Genomic DNA, 23,912 nt, shown 5'->3' on the forward strand with positions numbered 1-23,912 from the left:
GTCCTTCCACACAAATGAATGGAAACTTCCTAAGTTAAAAAAGCAGGTATCACACTTCCTGAAAAATGCCTTAAAAATCAGAACAAAACAAAACCCCCCACAGAACTCCATTTTCCTGCATGTATTCCCAACTCAATTTTTCAATATCCTGAGGGTAAAATAAGTTTCTGCATTAAGGACAAATATAAACTCATGGTTACCTACTTCAGAAAAAAAAAACAAAAACACACACACAATGCTCTTGAAATACAGCCATAAAACCAATTGTTTAATTGAAGCTATTTAAAAAAACATGTGAGGCATTATAATCAATAAAATTATAATTAAGAGGTAATATCTAGCACTTCTCAAAAAGATTTAAAACAGCAACAGGACACTTTACAAAAAGATCGGAGGGAGATAAAGTTCTCAAACTACAAGTATAAAGGTAACATTAATAGGCGTCTTATAAAAGAATACAGCAACAGAAACATAAAATGGATACTCAAGCTCCTCTCCAACTAAGAATCCTCTGGCCTTCTTAGTTAAAATATAAGTTCAAAAAACTATTTTAACAATGACCAAATATTTAGGTTTAAATTTACAGTTCCCGGGTATAGGCATCACACTATTCACATCTTCCAAATTGGCAACACACTTCCATTTAACCATGAGTGGTGTCATCTTCCACAAAGTCTTTGGCCATCTCTGCTGTTATCACATCAATGTGACTAACCTGATAACACAAAACCACAAAGAGAAAAAATTGGATCTTCAATCTGCTTGGCAAAGCAATTCATTCAATAATAATAATAATAATACTGGCATTTATTAAGCGCTTACTATGTGCAAAGCACTGTTCTAAGCGCTGGGGAGGTTACAAGGTGATCAGGTTGTCCCACGGGGGGCTCACAGTCTTCAACCCCATTTTACAGATGAGGGAACTGAGGCACGGAGAAGTGAAGTGACTTGCCCAAAGTCACACAGCTGACTAGTGGAGGAGCCGGTATTTGAACCCATGACCTCTGACTCCAAAGCCCGGGCTCTTTCCACTGAGCCACGCTGCTTCTCTGGATTCTTGTTCAGTATTATTTGATGCAACTGTCCCATATAACACTGTTTAAGGGTAATTAAAGAAGCAATTTTTAAGCATTCCTTCATGCAAATTTTAACCAAATATGCCAATTAACTTTTACTTTCACACAGAATTTACTGTATCCAGTCATATGAAAACCCAGTTTGATTTAATGTTTGAAAAAACTTTGGTGAATGGTACATGCTAAAATACTGAATACTCTCTAGCATAGGTACAATCCATCTCAATTTTGGCCTAAAATGTACTTGCTATTTCATCTTCATCAAAATCACTATCCATTGTTCCTTTCTGGAAGTAGCCAATCATGCTTACTCTCACCTCAGTCTAATGGTGCTCTGTCCAAACTAGGGAGCTACAGCACACCGGTGAGGTGAGGTGGGTATCTGAACAACTTCCCCAGGTTCCTCCCAAGGAAATGCCACTGCTTTATCAGCAACCGCTCTTTCTGCTTCCATTTTGGAGACAGGAGTTGATGTGAAATGAACTAGGCTGGTCCAGTAGTGGCCTATAACTCCCTGGAGAACTTGTGGCATGATTCCCCAGAAGTGAATTTGGGGCTTCTCGTTTGCTCTGTTTCATTCATGTCCACGTTGGTGGTGGACAGCACCAGGCTAAGCCTCAAATTTCCAGCTATGTTCTTATCTGCTCTGTCCTCCAGCATCCGTGAAGTACATCAGTAACACTTTATTTGCAATTTCCTTGATTCCGTTCAACCTCACTCTCCTTTATAGGAGAAGCAGGGTTGGAGAGCGACAAAGAGAGCATAACTTACCCACTAATGAAGTATGAAAAATGTGAGCATGTGTATGTGACTACTTAAAAAGAACTGTCATGAATACCATTATGGGCAGGAAATGTGTCTGCTAACTCTGTTGCACTCTTCCAAGCACTTAGTACAGTGCTCTGCACAAAGTAAGTGCTCAATAAATACCACTAATTGATTTATGCAAGTAGTGAGAGAAGGGAGAAAACCAGAAGACTGGATGGTAAAAAAAGAAAATAAATAAATGTGACAGTGTTTTTTTTCTTCTTCTTATGAGGGTGAGAAAATGTTTTCAGTCAAGACTGCCACAGCAATTACAGAACTTAAACGGGCCCCAGGGAAACTCATATTTCGAACCACTGACAGAAACTAAATCTACCACGGCAGCATAGTAGTTTTCTCAGAAAACAAGGCAAGTTCTCAGGTAGCAAATAACATTGAAACCAATATTTCATTTAAATTTTTACCTTATTTCTGAATTTTACACCATAGAATTTGTCAGCTGATTCAAGCAGTTCAGGCCTAAATGTAGTTGTAATAAACTGGGCATGTACTGCAAGCTCCATAATCATATCTGCAAAATAAAGTCATAACTTATGACAAGCTTCCTTTCTCTTTAGTATAAAAACCATATCTAAGAGGTACACAATACCTATCCCCAAAAGTGAAAAGTGTGAGTGCTGTAGCGTTTTCTGGAACAAGGAGTTTGGCTTCCCCAGGGTTTTAGAAGGACTGGGTATATAAACTGAACAAAAAGTGTCTAATAATGGCACTGAATATTCCTCAATACTGTAACGTTTCAAACAAAACATTTTCTTAGAATGGCAGTTTGTCCTTTAACATTGCCATGTAGTTTCTCTTGCACTGAATATATTCTTGCATATAGTACCACAAGAGAACATTAATATGTGAGGCTGAAATTCAGACTTAGTCATGTTTTTAAATCTCCTGGTGCCTTCCCTGATTAATCTGTCATCGCCCCACACTGTTTCCCCCACAACTGCCACTTCAGCATTTCCACATCACTTGGGCATTTAGTACTCACTCCTCTCCCCACTCCTGCTGCAGCATGAACGTACATCTTTAATCTCCAATGCTTCCCTCTGTTTATAATTTATTTTACTCTCGGTCCTCCCCACTAGAATGTATGCTCTTTGAGGGCAGGGATCATGCCTATTAAGGCTAGTAAACTCTCCCAACTGTTTAGTTCAGTGCTCTGCACAGAGTGAATGCTCAATACTACTGATTCATCAGGTCTGTCTACTGATTCGAAGAACTATCACCCCCAATCAGGGCATCACTAAAAGATAAGCACGAAAACATATAAGCCAAAAAAAAAAAAATATATATACCTGACACAGCCTTTCGGTGCTGAGCATCCAGGGCCTGGTCAATTTCATCAAACAAGTAAAAAGGAGCTGGGTCACATTTCTGAATAGCAAAAATCAGAGCAAGGGCCACCAAGGATTTCTGTCCACCTGAAAGCTGCTGCATTTCTCGCATTTCACCTTGCTTTCCTGTAAATGACACCTATGAAAATACCAAATAATGACTTGAACACCCTGAAGGTAGAGAATTAAAATCACCCTCGAGGCACTTGTGAAATAAGGGTGATATTCTTTTTCCTGATAACACACACAAAACTGACCAATTATCATTTTAAATGTCAACACATTTTCCATGGGAGTGATATGAGAAAAAAAACGTATTTTAAATAGTTTATTTTTACCCTAATTCCAACGCCGGTGAACTGGTCAACTGATGGGACACTGCTCTGTGAGCCGGAGCCTCTCTCACTTTCAGCACTCCCTTCTCCTTCATCCTGGGACTGACTACCCTCTACATCTCCTTTCTTCATCACCAGAGTAGCCTTGCCACCAGGAACTAATTTCTGGAACACTTCGCTGAAGTTCTTTGACACCTTGAGGGGGAAAAGCGGTAGTTAAATTTAGACTTCTTGTCATTTCAACCCTTATTGTTAATAACTGAAAAAAGCAGCTAAAAGCAGAAGTAACTTTCTCTATTTTGGGCAGGGAAATGAAATAACAAAGGATTTTGGCAATACTTTTTCTTTTCATTCCTAGCTTTAATAAACCCAAATAAAGAAGCAAGCATGCCCAGTGCATTGTGCATGGGCCTGTAAGTTTGAAGGACCTGAGGTTCTAAATCCAGGCTCCCCCACTTGTCTGCTGTGTGACCTTGGAGAAGTCACTTCACTTCATCTGTGGATGTCATCTCATCTGTAAAATGGGGACCAAGACTGTGACCTCCATATGGGACATGGACTGTGTCCAACCCGATTAGTTTGTATCTACCCTAGGGCTTAGTATACTGCCTGGCACATAGTAAGTACTTAAGTACTATTAAGGAAAAAAAAAAATGACAGCATCTCAAACCCACCCTCAACCTGAGATGGCTTAAAGTTTAAGAACATAAAAAAAGTAATGGTTGCAAGATTTTCTTTAAAGAATTAACACTGAGTTAATCAAACCTGCTTGAAAGTTAGTTGGATAGCCTCATATTTTCTGAGTTCGAGGACATTCATCAGCTCCATAATCGATTTATAGCCCCTGTCCAACTCTTCCTGACGCTTTATTAATTTCTCTTTCTGCTCTGAGAAATTTACAAACTGGTCCAGAGCTTTTTTATTGACATGACTGTATTTCTTCAGTTCCGTGTTACACTGCTCAAGTTTACGAAACAACTGTAAAAGAGAATTAAAAAACAATCACTGAGAATAAGAGGCTGAATTATAACAGGAGTCTTAAGGTGTAATCACAGTCTGCTCCTGGGCTTCAAACTGAAAATATGGCTTACCTGTTTCAGGCTCAATGTCTGGTATTTTTCAAATGCTTCTTGGGGAAGAGACCCAAGCTCGCGGATTTTTTTCATGCACTCTTCTTTCTTTTTCAGAAGCATACCCTGCCGATTTGTCATCTTCTCCAGCTCCTTGGTGTCATGGTTTATAGCGTCCATATGTTCTTTCTCCATGTTCTTCCAGCGCTCCATACTCTTCTGCAGATCCTTAATTCCAACTTCTGTTTTGTCAATTGAATTATCCAGATCTAAATTAAGTTGAAAAGACTTCATTAGCAATTGGTGTTCACATATTCAGCTTTCATAAATATTTTCATTTTTTAAAAAATATATACTCAAAACCAATGACAATTAAAGAACCACTCAAACTACAGCAGAAGGAACACGTATTAAATAATTTTTCTTTCCTGGCTTCGTAACCCTTTATAATGTTAGCCCCCAAAATTGTGTGCCTTTGTCATTACAACTTATTCACACCTTTGTTGGGAGGCAAAAAGTGTTTCAACTTCCCCAATTCCTGCAATACAGTAAAGAGTTTTACTGTCCAAACAGGATGTGGCTGTTAGTTAAAAATTTCCACTAAATAATACCAGGGATGATCATCAGGGACTTTAGGAAGAAGTATAGATAATATAGTGCTGAAGTTATTGTCGGAGGGAGAAGGTGTTTCAATATTCCTAAAGGGCATACACCTTAGCTTGATGGGAAAAACCAAAAAAAAAAAATTCTAATACCTGCAACTTTAAACAAAGGTCAGAAAATTAAGGGTTAGATTTAAATGGTATGACGGTAAATGCTTTACCTCTAAATCATGTCACAACCAGATGCAGTTGATTTAAGAGGAATTTAGGGGAAAACGACTGTGAGAGAACATTAGCTGCTATGGACCCAAGTGGAAGAGGAGAGTAAAGATCCCAGGAAGAAGAAAACTAGGCAGCCTGCCTATCTGTGATTATGATGCTACAGGAAAATGGCTGAGGGGAGAAGGAGCTCAGGGATCGCCCAAGAATTGAAGTCATTTGCTAATCACATTAGCAGAAAAACAAATGGCCCAGTAACGCTGCATTATCACTCAGGAGAACACAGGCACCTTAACTCTTGCAAATTGGCCAGGACTGTCTTTGTTCAAAGATTCTTCTACTGTAATACTCTAGGGCACATTAATAGCAAGCTACAGTCAAGTATCAAAATAACAGTCAAAAATAATAAGCACATAATTTTCCCTACTAATCTGTTGCAGTCATTAAGTCTGTTTTAAAATAAATGTGCTTAAAATTTTTTGGCAATATGCAAAATGTACACATCACAACTAATCCAAGAAATAAAATAACCAACCATCTGATCGTGCCAGAGTATCTTTTACTCGTTTGTTGATGGCCTCAAGTTCTGATGTTGTGGCAGTGAGGACAGTACCTCCCTCTGTCTCTCTCAACTCATTCAATTCCTATATCATCGTAAAAACAAGAGTTAAAATACTGACCGGAATATATCAAAGTATGCTCAAAGATTCCAAGGCATTTCTCCATTAATTACGCTTATGGTACACAAGAAAACACATTTAGAACATATCAAGGATTTGCTAAATCTCTAACAAAAAAAGACTTCTAAAAATATTAGTAGCGGGAATCGGCTGTATTTTTTTTTTTACTACACTATAGAGAAATAAATTCAGCTTTACCAGAACAGGACTCTTTAGAAGATGAATGATCTCACCTGTTCCACTTGGTCTAAGCGTTTTCTCAGATTCTCATTGAGATACGTCTCTACTCGAGTAATGATACCTTCCAATTTAATTCTTTCATTCAACAGCTGTCTGTTTTCCTAGAATTCAGAAAACAATACCCGATATAATTTAAGCCTTTCTGTTTAAGTCTTGACACTTTGGGATTGAATGCAAGAAAATAAGTTTTACATTTTGATAATTCTGGATAACTGACCAGAGGACAGTAAACAAGGTCCAAATTCTTTATACACACTAATAATAAATGCCATCAATTTTAGCTTTCTGGAACATCATCCAAATCATAAAAATTCCTTAGTGAATTGTTCTTACCTGCTGAAGCTGACGAATCTCATCATTAAGTGCATCTACTCGCTTCTGATCATCAAGGCTGAGCTGAGAAAGCAAATCTGTCCCCAGTTCTGCCTTCAGTGATTCTCTAGTTGACTCCATTGCATGCAAGCTTGCCTCCAAACTCTGCAAGCTCCGTTGCTATAGAGGGATTATTAAACAGTTAAAAGTTACAAAACAACATTTCTCAAGTGTTTAAAAATCTACCCTCATTTACTTACACGAAATCACTGAACCACTAAATTCAAGAATACCACAGTGAAAGTGAAGAAATTAATAAACTAATAGATGGTACTTATTGAGTACTTTATGCAGAACATTTTATTAAATGCTTGGGAGAGTACAACATAATTGGTAGACACATTCCCTGCTCACAAGGAGCTTACAGTCTATATGGGGAGACAGACAGCAAATTATGGATATGTATGTAAGTGCCGTGGGGTTGAAGACGGGATAAAGAACAAGTGCTTAAAGGTACAGATTCAGGAGGGGAAAAGAGGACTTAGATGGGGAAGGCCTTTTGGCTGATTTGTGATTTTAGTAAGACTTTGAAGGTGGGGAGAGTGTCGCAGATGAAGGGGGAGGAACTCCAGGCCAGAGGCAGGAGTCGGCAGCAAGATAGATGAGACAGAGGTACAGATGAGTAGGAGGAAATCAGTTAAGATAGGAGGGGATGAGGTGACTAATTTAAAGCCAACAGCAAGGAGTTTGATGCAGAAGTGGATGGGGAACCACTGGAGGTTTTTAGGGAGTGGGGAGATGTGAACTCAACTTTTTTTAGAAAACTGATACGGGAGGCATAGTAAAGTAAGGACTGGAGAGCAGAGAGGCAGGAGGCATGGAGGTCAGAGAGCAGGCTGATACAGTAGTCAAGGCAGGAATATGATAAGTGCTTGGATTAATGTAGAAGGACTTAAAGGAATGGGTGGATTTTAGGCAATGTTGTGAAGGTAAAACCAACAGGTTTTGGTGTCATATTGAATATCTGGGTTCAGTGAGACAGAAGAGTCAAGGATAATACCCAGGTTGTGGGCTTCTGAGAGAGGAATAATAGTGGTATTGTCTACTGTGATGGGAAAACCAAGGGTAAGATGAGGAGTTCTTTTTTGGACATGTTAAGTTTGAGGTGTCGTCAGTGGGACATCCAAACGGAGCTGTCCTGAAAGCAAGAGGAAATGCAAGACTGCAGAGAAGGTGAGAGTTCAGGGCTGCAGAGGTCGATTCAGAAGACAATATAATAGATACGAAATATAATTAATCTCTAATGCCACCTGGAGATACCAAAAAGATCTCAAAATAAATATTTGTACATAAAAATGTATCCAAAAAGAGTTCCTATTACTGTACCTTGGGCATGAAGGTTTTCTCAGACTGCTGCCTCTTCTCTTTCAGCATCTTCATCTCTGACAATATGCTGTCCCGAGAAGCCTTGAATTTTCTCTGCTGGGTTTCAATTTGCTGCATTTGGTTCATGAGCTGGTCAATTTCATTATTAATCCATACAGTGGGCTAAGGAAAATTCTATTCATGCTTTTAAAATATACCAGATATCTTTCTATTCATTTCTCTAACCTATCTACTCAGCTTCAAAGGCTGTACATCTGAGCAATTTTCAAGCTTTTGAGGAACTGAATATTTCTACTGGACTCAGTCAACAGATCAGGAAGGTGGGACAAGTCAGTGGAATTCCACCTTGCCATTTCCAATTCAAGTTATGAATGTGCTATTTCACTGACAGTTGAAAGAAAAATGCATTCTTTTGTTAAACCCATGTTCACTTTAATAAACTCAAATCTAAGCTCAGTATAGAAAATTATAAAAAAAATTAAAAACATTTCTCAGTCATCTCCATCATTAACAATATTTATTGGAGGCATATTATGTCCAGAGCACTGTACTAAGCACTTGGGAAACTGATAAAGTTGAAGACATGGGCCTGGCCCTCAGTGAGGTTGCTATATGGGAAAACCTGGAATAAAAGGTGGGTTTTAGGTTGCCATATTTTAGGTTGGACATTAGATGTGAAGAAAATAAAAAAATGATGAGATAAGCCCAGGGATGAAAATGTTTATGATTCTTTGGCTGGGCAAAGGGGTAACATGACTGAAGTTTACAAAATCCTGAGGAATGTGGAAAGGGCAAACATGAAATTATCATTCAGCAAATTCCACAAAATCTAGATTAGAAGGCACGCATTAAAACTTAAACATAGAAGGTTCAAAACAAACACAAGGAAATACTACATACTATGATAAGTATATGAAATGTTGGCACAGGAAATTCTATAGACTGTTGTTGGACAGAATCAAGAGGATTTGCATAAATTCAGAGTTGAGAAAAATCGGAATATTTAGAAGTATTTGATGGTAAATCTATAACAAAGATGACAGACATCAAGGAAAGCAATCATCACTGTGTTGCTCCACACTTTCTTTACTATTGACATTGCAGACAGTCTGGTCTGGAAGGATCTTGGGGGCCAAGGACTGTATATAGTTCTCATCCATAAAGTTTTTTCCACATTTTATATAGTGCTCTGCACACACAATAGGCATTCAAAAAAATATTTTTGAATAAATGAAGGTCCACTGGCCTGACTCAATAAAAACAATTCTCCCACTCTTATGCTCTTGTCCTGGTAGCACCTTTCCCCCTAAATATTTTCATACTTTTTTTCCTGTATTTGTGAATTTCCTGACTGTTAAATTTAGATGACTCCAAAGGGAATGGAATCTTAATTCTATGTCAGTCAAACAGTCAGTAAGATGTGAGTGCCCACGGGACAGGTAGCAGCGGGAAGCAGCGTGGCTTAGTGGAAAGAACCTGGGCTTGGCAGTCAGAGGTCATGGGTTCCAATCCCGGCTCTGCCACTTGTCAGCTGTGTGACTTTGGGCAAGTCATTTAACTTCTCCATCTCAGTTTCATCTGTAAAATCAGAATTAAGACTGTGAGCCTCTTGAATCTACCCCAGTGCTTAGAACAGTGCTTGGCACCTAGTAAGCGCTTAAATACCATCATTATTATTATAGTTGGGAGAATACAATAAAACAAAAGATTGACAAAAGGATTTTCAATATAGTGGGGGAAATAGGTAGATACAAATTACTTACAAAAAGTGGATATAGAGATGAAAGCTACAATAGTAGCAGGAGAATGGTGAGATAGTATATAAATAAAAAAAGCACACGAGTACTGTATATATACACATAGCAAGGATAACCTTAACATTTACTACAGTGCTCTGCACACAGTAAGTACTCAAATATCATTGAGTGATTTACTATAAACCTAACGGGTATTCAATTGTTGACTGTTGGGTTGTCATGACCCAAAGTGATGAAAATTAATATGGGAATGCCTCCTACACTAACAAGTTTTACAGGGCTTGTATTCAATAAATGATAGTCACCTAAGGCTTTTCTGACATCTGAAATATCTCACAAATATGGACAGTTCTCTTTCTCACCATGTGTGTGGAGGGGGATGGAGAGAAGGGGAGAGCTACACTTTTCACACATAAAAATGATATTAAATTTGAATCAAGTACCAAATATTTTTTAAATGTGTATAATTAGTTTTCAAAATAGTTGAATCTTTTCAGTTCCTTTGGCTCTTCTCTAAATCACTGAGACTACCTGGCTAACAAAAAAGAGCCTTGCTATTAATATCAGAATAAATCCTGACAAAGAAGTGCTATTTAGTCACCCAAAATTTAAGACAGAATGATTCACCCACAGAACTGTATAATTCCTTAGGAAATCCACCTTCTCACCAGCCACAGTACTATCTGCAATATGAATCACCTAATCTGCATCACAGTTTGACAAGTTTTGAGAGTTTGGTAGTACTTTCTTCTTTATTATTCTACATCTGAGAAGGTTGTAATTTACGTATTTACAGACATAAGGGTGTCTTGAGATGACTATGACACTGATGAAAGCCAAAGCAATGTCTTCAAGGACCTAATTACAATTTTACATTTGTATCTGTTTAACATTTCTAATGCTGCAGCTATTAATTCCCTGCTTTCATTTAAAACCCAAACAAAATTAAGCTGAATTTGTGGTTCACAAAATTAATTATCTTTCTATTAATTCTGCTGTAGATGAAAACACTCTAAAATGTATTCTGCTACCTTGAAGAAAGGGGTGATGTATTTTAAATAGTCCCCTCTAGGCATATTACAATTTTATATTTCCTTAATACAGCCACAGAAGTCAAATAAATGCCACTGGAATTAACAAAAACAACAACAACAAAAGCTCTCAATCCAAGCAACTTTTCTCACCGAAAAACAGAAATGATAATGCAATAGGTAGAAACACATGTAAGGTCAATTTAACAACAAAATAAGAAAATCCATTCCTCTTAACCTGCCTCCGATTTCATATATTCTGGGCTACAGTTGAGTTCCTGACAGCATCTGGGGAAGGGAAAGAAAAATGTGAGTGGCCAGATGTGCTTCTGGGATCAACAACCCTGGCCACCTGCGTACACATCGGCAGGTCTAAAAGGCAAATGATACTTTGCTACTTTGCCAACAATGCTCCAAAATGGTTCTTCAGACAATGGCAGCTCTAAAGAGCTCTATGAGGGGGACAGAAGGAGAGCGTCCCACCATCAAGCAGGGACCTTTAATTCAATCAATGACATCTGCCGATCACTTACTGCGTGCAGAGCTCTATACTAAATGCTTGGGAAATGTACAATACAACAGAGTCGGTACACGCAATCCCTGCCCACAAGAAGCTCGCAGTCTATGGGGACTGCCACACCCTCAGAAAATTCAGCAGTAGTTAAAACTGCTGACAAGCAGCAGGATCAGAAAAAGCACTCAATTACCCAAATTTAAACATTTATTAATCTGCACGGTGTTCAATTTAGTGCCATCATTTTGAGTGAACAAATGAATGATGCATTTTTAGGATCAATATTGTTCTTTCATAAGGCGCAAGAAACATTTATATTCTCACCCACTCAAGCACCTACATCATCTCCAAGAGAATCACGGCTATTAGTTTAGGAAAGCTACCACCACAAAAGTAATTTTCTTTATCCTCCCACCAACTGCAGAAATTAAGAAACCTAATGAGGTATGATGTTTTATGTGCTTGCAAATGAATGAAAACCCATGAATAGTCCACCAGGTGGAAAAGAACCACCTACACGATGCAATAAAAAACAAAAAAGCAACCCATTCCTCAAAATTGGGGAGTGCAACATAAAAGGATATTTTCAATATTTCTACGCAGATTTTCATTGAGCTTTGCTTCAAGTTCACCGAGTTCTTCTTCAGCCTTTCTTACGTCTTTCTGTAATTCAAGTCGAGACTTTCTTGTATCATAATAACCTCCAGTCAGAGCACCACGATGACTGACTTGGTCACCTAGGAACAAAATTATGGAATCTGATGACTCTGTCCAGTGTATTTACAGGATCATCGGATCAGCTTCTTGATGATCTAGCTCATCAGTATTGGTATCTTAATTAGTAATAGAATCTTCTCCCTGGAAAATGTAGACACTTAACATAGAAACTGCAGGATTAATGCCACACATTTTTCCCCCCAGAGTTGAAATAAAACTGGCAATAGTCCTTTTAAAAAAAAATTACTTTTCTTGACAAGGAGTACTGATAAATAGAAACTAACTTTCCTGAGTCATGCAAATCCATTTGTATTTTCTTTTTGTGCTCCTCCCCACACAAAAAAAATACCGTTCATAACATTCTCCATCATCCTACAATACTTCTCTAAGTTATACATTTTCAAGGCTAGCAATTCATATTGTTGGAAAAGGTCAGTTGGACTCTGGAAACTGATTAATAATTCTGGCTGCTCTAAGGAGTTCAATAAAATTTCTGAGATGATTTCATGATTACATGTCTGGATGGGTCAGAGCTGAGGACGTCTTGTCCCATCCATTTCCCGTCACCACTGGGAAAAGCAGGGACGCACAGTGGCTCCGTTCCTGTATAATTTATTCTATGCAGCCATGCTGGGGGATACAACAAGAGGGAGGGGCCAGAATATGCATCTGCTTCTCTGAGAGATGCCTCAAATTCAGACTGAGCAAAAGCCTAGAGACATTCAAGAATAGCTGTAAACAAATAATTGTATTCCAGAGGCACACACCGTAAAAGACAGGTCCAATGATTATTAACCACTTCACTGAGTCAGCCAGATATTATGAGCTATCAGTAAGTCTTATAAAAACAACAACCCCCCCCCCCCCCTCCCAAAGATAATGTATCTGAATGTACCAGGGAAGTCACACAAAATGAAAACACTACAATGGAAACAGTGAGCTCAAAGCGGTCTCAAAATTGATACCGAGGCAGCCCGCTGATTAAGTTGTCACAATAGCCAAGTAAAAAAAATCAAATCAATCGTATTGAGCGCTTACTGTGTGCAGAGCACTGTACTAAGCGCTTGGGAAGTACAAGTTGGCAACATATAGAGACGGTCCCTACCCAACAGTGGGCTCAAGAAGGCCAGCATACTCTGGGAGACTCTCAAACAGAATGTGGAGGCACCAGAGTACAGAGCTGTAGCACCATTCAACCTTCTCCACATCTCTGAGAGCTGAACTCTCCAAAAGCAACACATCCAGCTATTTGAGCACTTCCATCAGCACTGATTAAGGGCCATTCTCCAACCTAAAATGGTTCAGCAGGATTACAAACAACAAGGTTCTAGGACAAAGTCAGGCTCCTATCATATGTTCACCTCAACACAGTTATGCTGGGTGGGCCACGTGAGAATGGACGACAGCTGCTAAAGAGCTGCTACATTGTCAGCTGAAACTGGGAAACCAAAAGCACGGAAGAGAGGAAGACTTTTAATAATACACTTAAACACAGCCTCACAGAGTGCTGCGTCTCTCAGCTGAAAACTACAGCATTGTGTGCCACACTGCAAAAGAGGAGAATACAGTATACAACTACGGTACAGTATAAGTACAGGATACAAGTTGGTAGATATATACGGAAAGAGAGACAAGGAGGCAAGAGAGAAAACACCACCAGGTGCTCCAAACATTAAATACAACATCACAACAAGAAACACCCTGTGTGCTCAATGCGGCCAAGGCTATGAATCCCACACTAGCCTACTTGGACACACATGCACTCAGAAATGAATTTCACCATCAGTGGTGCCTAATTTTGTGGATATATAACATGGATAACTACATATGTCAAATTATGCAGTAGGTATAGTTTCTGGAAATCTCAGCGGTTTGTTTTTCCAAAATGGTAATACTGTAGACTACATACCTTCTAGCGTAATGCAGTCCATGGTGAAAGCTCGGGCCAACTGAGTAGACACTTCCATGCTCCGACAAATAAGTGTCTTTCCAAACACGTGTTTGAAAGCTTTGTCAAATCTGGGATTATATCTCAGTTTACTGATCATTGGAATAGCGTCCTGAAAATGACATCATCTCTTTACTGAGCAGAATTAACAACTAATTGTTCTAACATTATGGTGGACTATCAAATGTACTCAGTTCTACCATATCTTGGGTTTCCACTGCATATATTGGCTAGAATGCTGTTAGGGACTGCTTATCCAGCCACATGAGACTGTTCAGATATGCTACAGGGATGGAAGAAACGATTCTTCAGAACCTTTAAAATGGCAAAGTACTATAGGTTGAGTTTTCCTTAATGCCAGGTTTTTTAAGAATGCAACCTCTGCATTATAGATTTACGGTAAAACACAAACCCTTTCACACTAACTTTCAGATTTGGAAATTTACTCTGCAGAAGCTAAAAGGATTTCTTAATTCAAATACTCCAGAAATAAGTAGTACACAATACTAAACATACTATACTACCAGATGTTAGTCTTCCTCAGATAATCAGTATGAGTAACATGCTGTTTAATTTTTATATCAATATAAAAACTAATAAAGATACAGGGTGTGCTAAAACGAACACAAGCACTTACATTGGTTTCAGGATAAGCAGTATCTCTGACATCCAGTTTGTTGAGTGGCAGAAAAGTTACTTCTCCAGGAAGATTCATTTTATTAAACTCCATTAAAATCTTGGTACTGACTTCATCTGAATCCACAATGTGATAAAACAACCTAAAATTTAAGCAGAAGCAGCTGCATTACTGCTTAATTTTCAAATGAGACATCAACTTTGAGAGAATTACAAAAGCAGCATTTATTTTTCTCTTTTTGATGTTGGCAATGTTAGGAATTTAACAATTCCTGTGTGATTTTAAACAAGAAAGCAAAACCAACAAAGGTAGGAAGAGGGGGAAGTGTTTCAAAGCTTATAATTAGGTACTGTTCCATGGTTTTCTCAGGGAAAAAGGTACAGTGTAAGTTCCTCAAGTTCAGGGATCATTTTTTATAGTAGTTCTGATGTTTCCCAGATGTTTAGTACAGTCTTCTCTACATAGAAGACACTCAATAAATACCACTGATAAAAATTTAATAAGGAGAGGGCAAAGAAGGTAACCTCAAAAATGCCACTGTATTCAAACAAGTTACAAAATCATTCGGCCTTTCTTGTCTCCCTCCTCCTTTGCAACAGTGGGTCCAAAGATCATTCCAGTTCACCTGTTTCCAGCAGTTACTTCAACACAAGTGTAGAAAGCTGGCTCACACTCAAAGTTATTCATCACAATGCCATGATATCCGTTTTGAACGTGCTGGTTTATGCCTTTTCGACGGAAGTGTTCCAGGACTTTGTTTATGCTGTCTATGCCATTTAAGATAGCCTAAATAAAAAAACAATGGTGAGTAAAAACAAGGCAAAGAAACTCATCCAGTTGTTTCTAGTCAATGTTTCATCAGAAAGACCGAACCTAAAGTTCAAAAACCACAAACCCCAATACTAGCAACCTACCTCAAGAAACGTCTCCACACCTGTGTCCACGTATCAGCTATTTATATTGATTACTAGAGTTACTACTATTAATTCAATGGTAACAAAATGATTTGCCAGTTACTCCATTTTACTAGTTGATGCTAATGTTACTCAACAGATCAACTGCCACTAGCAAAATAATTAACAGTAAGAATAGTGAGAAATGACTACTGAACAGTTCCTTGGTTGGGGCTTACAGGGGGCGCGGGAAAAAAAAAAAATGAATTACTGCCCACCTTCCCGGTTGCTGCTCTAAGCAGCTGCTGCTTCTTTTCCAAATCTTCTCGCTTAGCAGCAAGGGCTTGCTGCTCTGCATTCTCCTCCCTCCACAAGTAACTATTAAATAAAAACAAGATAGAATTAAAAATTGCAGAATAATATATTAAAAGAAAACTTTTAAAAGCAATTGATGTGACAATCTGGAGAAAAGTATCTGTAATAGGATGTTTTGAGACTAAATATTTAGCAGTCTAATTTTATACATAAAATGAAGACAAATTTTAGGACATTACTAACTTTCTTTCACTCTGTAACTCATCTTTCTTGTTTTTCACTTCATAATATTTTCTGTCCAGTTCTTCTACTCGAGCCTTCACTTCATTAAGATCTTGGTCCAATTTCTAATGCAAATAAAATGAAACACTATTTAATAACTAAATTTATTTTTAAGCATCTACAGAAACAGCAAGAGATCCTATAATTTACTTCTACCAAGGAACACAAATATGAAAATAATTCATCCCTACATAGTTCTACAAATGTTTACTGAAAAGATCCTGACTAGTCCTGGACTTCCTTAAAAAATAATTCTTGAGACAGTTGGCAAGTTCAAATTTTGCTTCTGGACATGAAGCTCATTGGATGGCAGCTGTCATTATCCAATGTAAAATGCAGTGTTTCATCCCTGAAGGCACTCCACAAAACAAAAACAAAAAAAACCAACTCAGGAAAATAATCCACTTGATTCTTTATGGATTAATTACTAAGGATAAAGATTACCTAGGTACCCTTAGTTTCTCCTCCTTTTCTATCTGCTGGCCATCTTCAGGCTATTTCATTCTTTTGTACTGCACTCTCAAGCACTTAGTACAGTGTTCTGCCCATAGTAAGCACTCAATAAATACCATTGATTGATTGGTCAGTAATATCCCTACCAGAGGAGAGAGAGGGGAAAGAGACAGGACAACTTTCTGTCTGAGAATTTTTGTCTCAGAGCATTTCTACAATTTGATTTCGATCTATGAAGTTTTATCTGTTTACATCTTACTTAGCTAAGATGTTCCCTGCCTCCAAAGCAGCTCTGGAGACTGTGAAACTGCTACTGGCCTTTCTAGAGTTTAGAATTTTGCAGACTGGAGACTATGGAACTGATAAAGTGTATTACACAAGTTAAAAGGGTATTTCCATTCAAAAAGCATACTAAGTGATTAACAAATACCACAATTACTACTATACTGACAACCTGCCATTTCTCCAGGACACTGGCTGTTTGTATTGCTAGGTAATATGCCTTCAACCAACAGTCCTTCAGCGCTGTCAGGCATACACGATTCTGTTTCGGTTTATTTTATCTAATCAAAATAACATATTTATTACAATTTGATCCAATTCCTCTGACTTGACAAAAAGAAAAAGTGAATAACGTCTTACACTGTACTGCTCCAGATTTTTCTCCTTATTTGCTTCAGTATCCTCCAAGTCCTTATGTATGGCAGCAATCTGTCGTTTCTTGTCATTAATGGCCTGATCCAAAGACTTCAACTCCTTTTTAATCCATTTATCTCGTTCTTCTTTGGATGTAAACTGGCTTCCTCGACCCTGTTTTGCATAAAGGTCTGTTCTTTCTTGGGTAGCTTGGGCCAACCTAATCAAGATTGGTACAAGTGATAACAGGACAAAAAAATAATGAATGTTTCAAAGGAGAGACAAGCTGTTTCATTTTTTTAAAGTACTGCAGATGACATTAACAAGATGTTACTAAATGAATGATGCTCCACTTCTTTTAAAGTAACTGCAAAACATTGTATGCAGTTAACCTTACTTTTACTATGTTGACAATAACTTAAAAAAACCTATGTGGAAAAGATAATTAAAATATTTTGTATATAAAATTTTCCCATTTCTATTTTTGCCTTTTTCTTAACAAAAACCATGCACACTTCTCCTCATTCATTCAATCATATTTATTGAGCGCTTACTGTGTACAGAGCACTGTACTAAGCATTTGGGAAGTACAATTTGGCAACATACAGAAACGGTCCCTACCCAAAAACAGGCTCACAGTCTAGAAGGGGGAGACAGACAACAAAACATGTGGACAGGTGTCAAGTCATCAGAACAAATAGAATTAAAGCTAAATGCACATCACTGACAAAATAAATAGAATAGTAAATATGTACAAGTAAAATAAAGTATAGAGTAACAAATCTGTACAAATATATATACAGGTGCTGTAGGGAGGGGAAAGAGGTAGGGCAGGGGGGATGGGAAGGCCTTTACTCTTACTGGTGAACAGCCAGTGAATATGTTTGGTGGAAAAAGTTCACTGCAGAGGATAGCTTAGCTAAAGACTGGTAGTTTTTTCTAGAGCAGAAAAAGTTCCTTCAGCAAGGTCTAAACAACAAGTTTAGTAACTCTGGAAAAGCATATATATGGAAGATGGTAACAACAAAGTTAATTCATTTTAAGAGCTACGTAACGTGGTAGGACCTTGTTTTCTGAACTATGACAATACAAATTTGGAGCTATTCTGAAGTGTTCCTTTGTCAGGGATGAGAAAGGAAGAAAGGAAAATGGCATTTTATCTTATGCCACTTCACACAGGGCCTGGCCACCTTAGGAGGGGCACAAGTCCTCCCTCTGGCCGGGGACTCTTTCCCCCTGCAGAGCTGACAGACCACTTCTGCCCCCACCTTCAAATGCTCTCCTAAAATCACTTCTCCTCCAAAAGAGGCCTTCCTTGACTAAGCCCTCATTTCTCCTACTTGCCTACATGCTTGGATACCCTTAAGCAACTGGCTGCTGCCCGGATTATCTTTGTCCAGAAACGCTCTGGGCATATTACTCCCCTCCTCAAATATCTCCAGTGGCTACCAATCAATCTGCGCATCAGGCAGAAACTCCTCACCCTGGGCTTCAAGGCTGTCCATCACCTCGCCCCCTCCTACCTCACCTCCCTTCTCTCCTTCTACTGCCCAGCCCGCAACCTCCGCTCCTCCGCCGCTAATCTCCTCACTGTACCTCGTTCTCGCCTGTCCCGCCGTCTGGAATGCCCTCCCTCTGCCCCTCCGCCAAGCTAGCTCTCTTCCTCCCTTCAAGGCCCTGCTGAGAGCTCACCTCCTCCAGGAGGCCTTCCCAGACTGAGCCCCTTCCCTCCTCTCCCCCTCGTCCCCCTCTCCATCCCCCCATCTTACCTCCTTCCCTTCCCCACAGCACCTGTATATATGTATATATGGTTGTACATATTTATTACTCTATTTATTTATTTATTTATTTTACTTGTACATTTCTATCCTATTTATTCTATTTTGTTGGTATGTTTGGTTCTGTTCTCTGTCTCCCCCTTTTAGACTGTGAGCCCACTGTTGGGTAGGGACTGTCTCTATGTGTTGCCAATTTGTACTTCCCAAGCGCTTAGTACAGTGCTCTGCACATAGTAAGCGCTCAATAAATACGACTGATTGATTGATTGATTCACCCTACCTCTAGCCACAGAGCAATTTTGTACATATCCATTTCCTCTATCTGTAACTTATTTGAATGTGTATATCTCCCTCTAGACCATAAGCTCCTTTGGGCAGAGACTGTGTCTACCAACTCTATTATACTGTACTATCCCAGGTGCGTAGTATAGTGCTCAGCACACAGGTCGTACTCAATAAATGTCACTGACTGACTGTGGGTGTCCAGGCTCCCAATACGGGTTCCAGGGACGTGGAGCTTCAGATTGACTATGGGACTGCAGAAACTCCAGGGTTCAGATACTCTCTACCAGTAGCCTCTGCTCCTGCCACCACCTCTAGCAGTAGGGGCACCATGAGCGATCCACAGAGATTAGAGTGCAGAGGGGAGCCCAGATCATCGGCTCATGTGCCAAGTCTCCTGAAGCTTCCATGAACCGAGATGATCTGGCTCATTGTTTATTTCGACTGGGCCCAGCCCTAAGCCACCCAGAGAACCCAAGGCCTAGCATACTTAATTTTGATCCTTAATGACTTGATAGAGACAGTTAACCTGCAGTTTACTATTTTTAGAAAAACAACAAAACAAAACGCAGACCTAGCAATTCCTCGCTCTTCTTTCTCTTTCACACTGTTGAATTTAGGTTCCGTTTCTGCCAATTCTTTCTGCTTTTCTTCAATTTTCTCAAGAAGCTTCTGTCTCTCTTTTAACAGCCGTTTCTAAATATAAAAGTCACTCATTAATTAACTCTTGTAAGCCGGGAGTAGAAGGTGAAACGTTATTGATGAAGCAACAAAATCATCAAGAATTACTCACAAGAAGGCAAATAATCATTAGGATTAAAGGACTCCATTTCCATTGGCAAATCTGCAATGCCAAAATTTAAATACGAATACAAAGGGTACCACCTGGCAGCAAGAATCCTTCTGTGCCCCACTTCTGAGCACTGGGGAAAAAAATGCCATGCCCCTGTCCACTCTACCGCAGTCGCCTGAAGCATCCACTGTGAATGGGGTGGGAGTCCGAGCTCGGGGCTGGCAGTGCATACTCCAGGGAGCTGCACTGATACCATGCCACTTTTGGGTCAGGCTATGCCAGCCTCTGCTGGGATGCTTGTGCGGCACTAATTATCAGATTGTGGCCAACAGAACCTGGCCTAGAAGTGGCACGCCATTTGTGTGGTCCCATGGGGTGCATGTTGCCAACGTGGCAGCTCCATGGTTCCAACCCCCAACCCACCCTCAGTGGATCCCTCCAGCTACTTGAGAGGATCAGGCAGGATCAAAGCAGGGCAAGGAGATGGGAAATAGAAATCGTTCACAGGGATTCTGCAAAAGGTAAAGGGCATGCTCTGCCCTGGTCCACATGCAGAAAAGATCAGAAAGATGGCAAAGGAGAAAGAGCAGCATGAATAAGTACACTTTGTGACCTCTTTCTCTCCTTCCCTTTCTCCTTCCCTCCTTAACTTGATTCTCCCAATTTCACACCCGTACTCAAAACGAAAGGCCACACCCCAATTCAAGAGTATATTTGCAATGGAATAAATTGGCAGAGTTTTGAATTTCCAATATTTTTGAGCGTAACAGCAAAGGAAGTGGAATATGGGGGAAATTTGGGCTAATATTTGTCAAGGCAGGAGTGACAGGAAGATGTGAGGATGAAGTCTTGTTTACTGGCTGAGAAGCTGAAAGTGAAAACCCCTTTTAATTTTAAAAGGGGGTGGGGGGGAGATATCTTACTTACCCTTTGCTCACTATTGCCTGCCAATTCATCTTGCAGATCTTTAGCTTTAAGCTCTAATTTAGTCCTCTGCTTAATCTGCTCCTGTCGCTCAGCACTAAGCTGTTCCTTTTCTTCTTTCATAGCTGAAATTTTTGTTTTCAGCTCTCGAACTTGTCGTTCAATATCCTGAAGAAAGTAATCATCAGTGGAAATTACGATGCAAATAAAAGTATAACTCCTTATTAGATTCCACTTTCCAATGTCCTCTCCTCCTGCCCCTTTGTTCCCCATTTCCCAGACCCATTTTGCCATTCCCTCCCAGTGCCACCAGCTGCCAGTTGGCTCTTGGGCATCAGCAGGACAACTTGCAATCATAGATTCCTAGAGATGGAAGGGACTTTGGGAGCTAATCTGGTCCAGACCCTTGCATCTCCCCCTCCCCATCCCCCCCCGCCTTACCTCCTTCCCCTCCCCAAAGCACCTGTATATATGTTTGTACATATTTATTACTCTATTTTACTTATATTTACTATTCTATTTATTTTATTTTGTTAATATGTTTTGTTTTGTTGTCTGTCTCCCCCTTCTAGACTGTGAGCCCACCGTTGGGTAGGGACCGTCTCTATATGCTGCCAACTTGTACTTCCCAAGCGATTAGTACAGTGCTCTGCACACAGTAAGCGCTCAATAAATACGATTGAATGAGTGAGTGAATGAATGAATGAATGAATCTATGCAGGTGACTAAACCTATTCAAGATGTATGAATTATATATTTTTTGAAACCTCTCCAAAGACCAAGATCCTACATGTTCCCTGTTACATGTTCAGGAGGTTGAGAGACCTATGGAATTCAGCTTTGGCAATTAGGCTTTCTCCACTGTCTCCAGGCCCCTCCGAGTCCCACTCCAAGAGCCCAGACTAAACTGAGTCTGATCACCACCTTGTAGTTGGGATTTTTTGGGGGGGCTTAACCATTAGGGTGCTCAAGAACATTAACCTAAAAAGTAACAAATAAGGTCTCTGACGGAGGCTCACCTCCGGGTTTGGGGCACAAAACTATATTGTTATGTTGAAGTCCATACCTGTAGTATTAAGTGCAGTGAGGGGTAGGTCACCATGTGGGGCTGGGAGGGGAGAAAAATGGGGAAGAGAAAACCCCAACCCCACAGCACTGACGTACGTATTTTAAATGATATATTTATTCATATCAGTGTCTGTCTCCCACTCTAGACTGTAAGCTCATTATGGGCAGGGAACATGTCTGCTAATTCTGGTGCACTGTACTCTCCGAAGTGCTCTGCACATAGTAAGCGCTCAATAAACTGACTGATCAATTGATTGAGAAGAATATGGGAATGTTTTGTTGCACATGCTCAGAGCGATTTTTGGTTCACCATATTTCTAGTGTTGAACATTAAAATAAGTGTCATTACACCTAAGCTAATTAATGCATCCTCCAAAATAACTGAACACAATAAACAAATGCACTCATACAAGTCCAAATTAACAGTATAATTAAGTTTATCATGAATATATCTTAATTATTTCTACATCATAAGATGGGAAAACATTTGGGCTTATATATTTTATTCAGTATAATTGGGTAATACGGCTCAAGTTTATAAATCTGCAACGCCATAACATTACCTCCATTTTATCTCTAGCATCCTGTTGCGCATCTCTTAATTGCCTTGACTTTTCTCCACTAGTCTCTCGTTTAGCAGAAAGCTGAAAAGGAAACAGTACAATTACCCATTATTGAAGTGTTGGGGTTATTTAATCGGAAGTATTATTGAAGAACAAAAAGAAAATACCTCCTGGGTTACCAAAGACACTATCACAATTTTAGAGAAGAGGTGATTTGTAAGCTCCTTGTGGGCAGGGATCATGCCAAAGTTAAACTTCATATCTTCTCCCCATCTTTTCCATCACTGTAGATAATACCACCATCCTTCCTGTCTCACAAGCCTCTCATCTTTCTCATTCAACCTATGTATTCAGTGTCACCAAACTGTGTCAGCTCTACCTTCACGTCATTGCTAAAATTCCCCCCTTTCCTCTCCATGCAGACTGCTACTTTGCTGATCCAAGCACTTATATTCGGCCTTGCCTATTGCATCTGCTTCCTCATTGACCTCCCTGCCTCCTGTCTCTCCCCACTCCTGTCCACATTTCACTCTGCTACCCCGATGGATCACTTTCCTAAAGAAAACACTCAGTCCACATCTCCAGTGGTAGTCCATCCACCTTTGCATCAAACAGAAACTCCTTACCATCAGTTTTAAATAAACTAGCTCATTGATTTCCTCCCACAGCTTAGAGCCTTCACACTTCTCTCCTCTAGCACCATCTGCTCACTGTGCCTCAATCTCATCTCTCTCATCCCTGACCACCTCCCACTTTTCTACATTCTCCCTCTGGCTTGGAAGAGGTCCTCATCAGCCCCTCCACATATGCCAGACCACCACTCTCCTCACCTTCAAATCCACACTAGGGTCACATCTCCCCCAAGATGCCTTCCCTGATTAAGTCCTCTGTTCCCTGATTCCCTCTCCCTTCAGCTTCACCTATGCACTTGGATCTGCTTCCTTTAGAGCACTTGGTTTTCAGCCCATCCTCTGCCCCATTGCACTTATGTACATATCCATAATATAAATACATCTGTCTCCCCTTATAGACAGTAAGTTCCTTGTGAGCAGGAATGTGTCTACCAATTCTGTCGTACTGTACACTCCCTACTGTTTTAGTATAGTAGTCTGCACATAGAATGTGCTCAATAGTAGCACTGATTGATATCAACACTACTGAATGTATTCTCCCAAGTGATTAATACAGTGCTCTGCACACAGTAAGCGCTCAGTATTTACTACTGAGTGACTGAGGTGGCTAAAGGGA

The 23,912-nt window shown here is 39.6% G+C and overlaps 1 protein-coding gene across 1 annotated transcript in view; it reads right to left on the reverse strand.

Moving 5' to 3' along the window:
- Positions 1-241: 241 nt before the first annotated feature.
- Positions 242-23,912, reverse strand: part of SMC3 (structural maintenance of chromosomes 3) — a 40,618-nt gene continuing 16,947 nt past the window's right edge. Inside the window, exons 10-29 of the mRNA XM_038757768.1 lie at positions 22,665-22,745; positions 21,037-21,201; positions 19,891-20,012; positions 17,263-17,476; positions 16,129-16,232; positions 15,849-15,948; positions 15,303-15,463; positions 14,678-14,819; positions 14,002-14,152; positions 11,960-12,112; positions 8,074-8,225; positions 6,709-6,867; positions 6,369-6,476; positions 5,991-6,099; positions 4,656-4,903; positions 4,330-4,542; positions 3,568-3,759; positions 3,191-3,368; positions 2,306-2,412; positions 242-715 (exon numbers count right to left, since the gene is read on the reverse strand). Coding sequence (XP_038613696.1) covers positions 644-715; positions 2,306-2,412; positions 3,191-3,368; positions 3,568-3,759; positions 4,330-4,542; positions 4,656-4,903; positions 5,991-6,099; positions 6,369-6,476; positions 6,709-6,867; positions 8,074-8,225; positions 11,960-12,112; positions 14,002-14,152; positions 14,678-14,819; positions 15,303-15,463; positions 15,849-15,948; positions 16,129-16,232; positions 17,263-17,476; positions 19,891-20,012; positions 21,037-21,201; positions 22,665-22,745 — 2,931 coding nt within the window. The 3' untranslated portion in view covers positions 242-643. The remainder of the gene's footprint in view (positions 716-2,305; positions 2,413-3,190; positions 3,369-3,567; positions 3,760-4,329; positions 4,543-4,655; positions 4,904-5,990; positions 6,100-6,368; positions 6,477-6,708; positions 6,868-8,073; positions 8,226-11,959; positions 12,113-14,001; positions 14,153-14,677; positions 14,820-15,302; positions 15,464-15,848; positions 15,949-16,128; positions 16,233-17,262; positions 17,477-19,890; positions 20,013-21,036; positions 21,202-22,664; positions 22,746-23,912) is intronic.

The sequence above is a fragment of the Tachyglossus aculeatus genome, chromosome 16 (assembly GCF_015852505.1).
Source record: "Tachyglossus aculeatus isolate mTacAcu1 chromosome 16, mTacAcu1.pri, whole genome shotgun sequence".
Lineage (NCBI taxonomy): Eukaryota > Metazoa > Chordata > Mammalia > Monotremata > Tachyglossidae > Tachyglossus > Tachyglossus aculeatus.